This window comes from Poecilia latipinna, unplaced genomic scaffold (assembly GCF_001443285.1).
Source record: "Poecilia latipinna isolate Pla-1442-1.1 unplaced genomic scaffold, P_latipinna-1.0 Scaffold657, whole genome shotgun sequence".
In the NCBI taxonomy this organism is placed as follows: domain Eukaryota; kingdom Metazoa; phylum Chordata; class Actinopteri; order Cyprinodontiformes; family Poeciliidae; genus Poecilia; species Poecilia latipinna.
This window is the reverse complement of record NW_015113273.1, coordinates 245,885-250,844: the sequence shown is the minus strand read 5'-3', so window position 1 is coordinate 250,844 and position 4,960 is coordinate 245,885. Positions and strand designations below refer to the sequence as shown.

The 4,960-nt window shown below is 47.0% G+C and overlaps 1 protein-coding gene across 4 annotated transcripts in view; it reads left to right on the top strand.

Moving 5' to 3' along the window:
- Window positions 1–256: 256 nt before the first annotated feature.
- Window positions 257–4,960, top strand: part of cpeb2 (cytoplasmic polyadenylation element binding protein 2) — a 25,829-nt gene continuing 21,125 nt past the window's right edge. For 2 of the 4 annotated variants that reach the window (XM_015043955.1, XM_015043954.1), the window contains exon 1: window positions 257–1,792. In XM_015043955.1, coding sequence (XP_014899441.1) covers window positions 902–1,792 — 891 coding nt within the window. In that variant the 5' untranslated portion in view covers window positions 257–901. The remainder of the gene's footprint in view (window positions 1,793–4,960) is intronic. The other 2 variants (XM_015043957.1, XM_015043956.1) reach the window with 1 other exon arrangement.

Genomic DNA, 4,960 nt, shown 5'->3' with positions numbered 1-4,960 from the left:
CTTTTAATCCATATAATTAGACTTAAATCATTTAAAATAATCAAGTGACATATGTAATTAAATGTAACCAGGTGTTTAATGTATATTTCCAAATTCTTTTACATTTTTATACTGACATTTAAAAATAATTATTACATGTATATATTTATGTTTGTGGCACTTTTGGCGTTCGGCAATGTAGTCTGTAGGCTATGTACAGGCTTGTGACTGCGTTCATTGACTGAATACACTTCCATAAGGCAGGATTAATCAACGATACGGTAATATATGGTGCCTCGCCCAGCTGTAGGCTACTTTAGGGGGTGTAGTGAGGGTGTGTAGGCCTACTGCACTTTATGAATAATGAAAAAGTGACGTAAACAATGCGGCTCTCTTTGCGGCTCCAGGCTCGAGGCGGGCGCACGGAGGCGTGATGCGGCCGTGACGTGGTTTGAGTCGGGGATCTTTAATCCTCTGCCGCAGCAGCCCAGCCGGTCACCGGAGGAGGGGGGCAGCAAGGTTCGGACAGGAATGGGCCGCGCCGGCTAGGATACGCGTAACCAGGCCGAAACAGCTCGGTGTTTAGGTAGATAGTGAGACCGCCGAGACGAGGAGAGATTACGACGAGAACCAGGCGAGTATTTCTGCCTAGGCCTGACCCCCTCCACCTCCAGCCAATTCACTCATATTTCCCCCGCTGAAAGGACCACACGCAGACACACGGGCGGTCGAATGTACACATTATTTAAAACGCTTTTATGCTGAATTAAAACGTCGAATTTGGTATTCGTAGAATTAGCCGCCGCACGGATACGGCGCCTCGCCCTGCCAGTTTCCCCGAGAGTAATTTATTCCTCGGTTCGCCCTTCACGAGCGTCGCTGCGTCCCTCTTTTCCTGTCAGCTACTGCGCATCAGCACAACATGCAGGATGAGCCTGTGGGGGTGACAGCCGCGCAGTTACCCCCATCAGCCGAGGAGGAGGACCGCAGCAGCGGCTCGGTCAGCAAATCCGCGAAGCAAGCCATCCAGACCGAGAGCCAGCTGAGCTCCTTCACGTCGGATTACAGCCACCTAACCCAGAAGATCGCTTTCCCCGAGCATTTCTCCCACACGCAGTCCCTCTGTGACCTTCAGCGAAGCATACATCAGCAGTTAGAGTTCACCCCGGCCGAGCAGTCCCCCCCGCCCCAGGGGCGCTTCAGTCACCTGCAGCCCTTCTCCAGCGCCGCTGACCCCCGCGACTCTGCTGTGGAGGCGGCCGAAGCCGATGCTGCGACGCCATCGCCTCCCTCTGTAAATCTGAACGAGATCCAAATGGACTCCCCCATCGCCCACCACTTGAATAACGGCAATGGCAGCAGCAGCAGCACCGGCAATATGCTGTCCGGGGGTCTCAGCGCCGCTTTCCCCAACCTGCCCTCCTCCCAGGAGATCCAGAGCGGCCCGTCCTCGCCCTCCCTCCCCGGTTTCGGCACCCCTTGGTCCGTGCAGACCAGCTCCTCGCCCCCACCGGCGGCCAACTCCATCAACCCCATGCACGCGAACGCCATCAGCCAGATGCCCAGCACGGACTCCGAGAACAGCTTCTACCCGGGCATCCCGTCCTCCATCAACCCGGCCTTCTTCCAGAGCTTTTCGCCGGTGTCGGCTAATCCGTGCGCCGGGATTAACGTGCAGGGCTTCGGCGGTCCGTTCTCGCCTCAGATGAACGTTCCTCAGCAGCCGCAGAGCCGCAGGTCCCCGGTCAGTCCCCAGATGCACCCCCAGCAGGGGGCCTTCCTGCAGCAGAGGAACAATTACAACCAACACCAGGTGAGCAGCTGGGCAGCATCCTCTCATAGCAAGACGGTGCATTGTGTAGCAGGATATTAGCTAGGAATTAGTGAAAAATGTACTTCAAAACGCACTGGAGTTCAATTAATTGTATTCAAATTGTCTATTAATGGAAGCAATGTTATAGATTATGGGGATACAGGGCTGCAACTAACGATCATTTTAGTTATGGTTAGTCTATCTATTATTCTGACATTTTAATTGGATGAAAAATTGCCACATTCAGCTAATTGTTTTATTAGAATTACATTAAAACATCCAAATAAATAATATTGTTCCTTTTTTTATAAAAGAAATAAAAATTTTATTGCTTAATTTCAATAAAATAGCATTCCTGTGGAGTAAGCTTGGTCATTTGCAGCAAAGGATGCAGCTAAAACATTACTTCTAACATCAACATGTTTCTGTTCGACATAGTGTATAGAAACTTTATATAATTTTTTGTACAGTTATGGATTAATTACTGCTCTGAGTACGTTGCTCTTTCAGAAAACGACTTCTTTTTTTGAGTCCTCCATTTAACGCTGAATCGATCACTAAATTAGCTGAATTATCTAAATTATCTCAATAATCGATTCAACGCGATTATTCCGATTAATCGTTCCATCCCTGTGGGAAACACCTTGTGACAGTATGTAGGTGTTAGAAAAAAATGTCCCCAGTCTGCTGCCAGGATCTTTGAGGGATAAATATTTCTTTTCATAATGCATTATGCAAGGCTTAGAGTCTCTACCCTTGAGGCATAAAGAAGGAGCGGGGAAACGCTGGAACTCTGAGCATCGCTGAATCTTCCTGTTGTTCTCCCCTGGAAGCTGGCAGTGGGATGCAGTCACATGGCGCCGGACCGTCCCTGTCTTGTGGTTCGCTCGGTGGGAATACAAAGGCTCACAGGGTTTTTTCCGCATCCTAAATGGGTGCTCATTTATTTTATTTTATTTATTTATTTTTGGGTGAAATGAAAACATCCAGTGTTGCGGGTGGTGGCGTGGCACACCCTGAGGAAAGACGGCAGAGGCTCACACGAATCTCCCCGCTCTGCAACAGGAAGCTTTATGAGCCTGGTAGCCTTCAGCTTCAGGTTTCTCATGTGATTTGCACACTGACTGGGTGTGTGTGTGTGTGTGTGTGTGTGTGTGAGTTGACTGGGTGTGCCTGTAAATGCATCTGCAGTGTTGTTGTTTCTTCACCCTTTAACCTTTTTTTTCTCTTCTTTGAATCCATTGTAAATATATTTGCATGAAAAGCAACAAAGGCAATCATGTGATTGTTGTCAGCGGCGCGCCCCCCCACCCTCGCTCCGCCCTGATCAAATACTCATCCAAAAACATATCGACAGGCGAGAAAAGGCAGAAAGTCGACTTCTCTCCATGCGGTGACGTCGTTAGGATCTTGAAACACAGAAGAAGCTTACTTCTGAACTGAGACAAACTGTGATGACACTCTAATCCTATATTTTTCTTTCCTTATGACGTCACATCAAAGGGTTTTTTTTATTCCAATTTTTGTAAATGTCTGACCTGAACTAGATAAGAACTAAGCTAGTTCTTTGATAAAAAACTAGTTTAAATAAGCTAGTTTTAAGAGCTAGCTTAAAGAACTAGCTTGTTTAAGCTGGTTCTTAAATGAGACCTAGCTTTATTTAACTAGTTTAGAGTTAAATAAGTTAGTTCCTATTTAACTCTAAGTACTATATAAAACATTGAACAGTGAACGACCTATCTGGAGGAATTAAAAATGTGATTTTTCCCAATCTAACTTAAATTCAGTTCAGTTAAAAGTAACAAAAAAGAAAATAAGTACTGTCGTAAGTAACTCATAATCCCACTTTCTTGGGCAGTGATGCTGTGGGCAGGAAGGATCTTTAGTAGCAGTCTGTCTTCCAGTGAATCACAAGAGGCCCCTGACTGAAGACTGTTGCTGTGTGACAGAGTCATGACTGTTATGACATGCTAACAAAAACAGAAAAGTAAAACAATCTTTTCAAAAACAGGACCAGGTGTGTCTCTTTCACATGACTGACAGTCTACAGTACTAGTAAAGGAAAACCCTCCTGATTATGCGAAAGGAATCTATGTAAAAAAAAAAAAAAAAAAACAATAACGAGAATGTTGTGATACCTCTTTTATACAACAGAGCGTTAGGGTCATTGGAGATAAAAGAAAAATATATAATTAGAAACAGAGGACTAAATTACCACCCAAAATCTCCATAATTTTTAGACTAATTTCACATCTATACATGAGTAAAGTTGAATGTTCTGTTGGGTTGAAAAGTCATAAATTTCATTAAATACTGAAAATCCAATTTTCAATATTTAAAGGCATAAATTTATATTAAAAAACTGGATATTCGAGACGGAAAAGGGTAGAGTGCCTTCTCCGGGTCAGGGGGGTCGTCCTGCCTCAAGTGGAGGAGTTTAAGTATCTGGGGATCTTGTTCACGAATGAGGGAAGAAGGGAGGGAAGATCTCCCAGGCGGCTGCCCCAATCCGCCTGGGAGATCGACAGGCGGATTGGGGCAGCGTCTGCTGTGAAGCGGGTGCTGTACCAGTCCGTCGTGGTGAAGAGAGAGCTGAGTCAAAAAGCAAAGCTCTCGATTTACCGGTCGATCTACGTTCCCACCCTCATCTATGGTCATGAGCTTTGGGTCATGACCGAAAGAACGAGATCACGGATACAAGCGGCTGAAATGGGTTTTCTCTGCAGGGTGGCTGGGCTCTCCCTTAGAGATAGGGTGAGAAGCTCGGTCATCCTGGAGGGACTCAGAGTAGAGCAGCTGCTCCTCCACGTCGAGAGGAGCCAGTTGAGGTGGCTTGGGCATTTGGTAAGGATGCCTCCTGGACGCCTCCCTGGTGAGGTGTTCCGGGCACGTCCCACCAGGAGGAGGCCCCGGGGAAGACCCAGGACATGCTGGAGGGACTATGTCTCTCAGCTGGCCTGGGAACGCCTTGGGGTTCCCCCGGAGGAGCTGGAAGAAGTGGCTGGGGAGAGGGAAGTCTGGGCCTCCCTTCTGAAGCTGCTGCCCCCACGACCCGACCCCGGATAAGCGGAAGAAAATGGATGGATGGATGGATGGATGGATTTTATGTATTATGCTTAGAACTTCAAAATGATGCTTTACCCTATATTGGTCCTTCTTATGAAATCC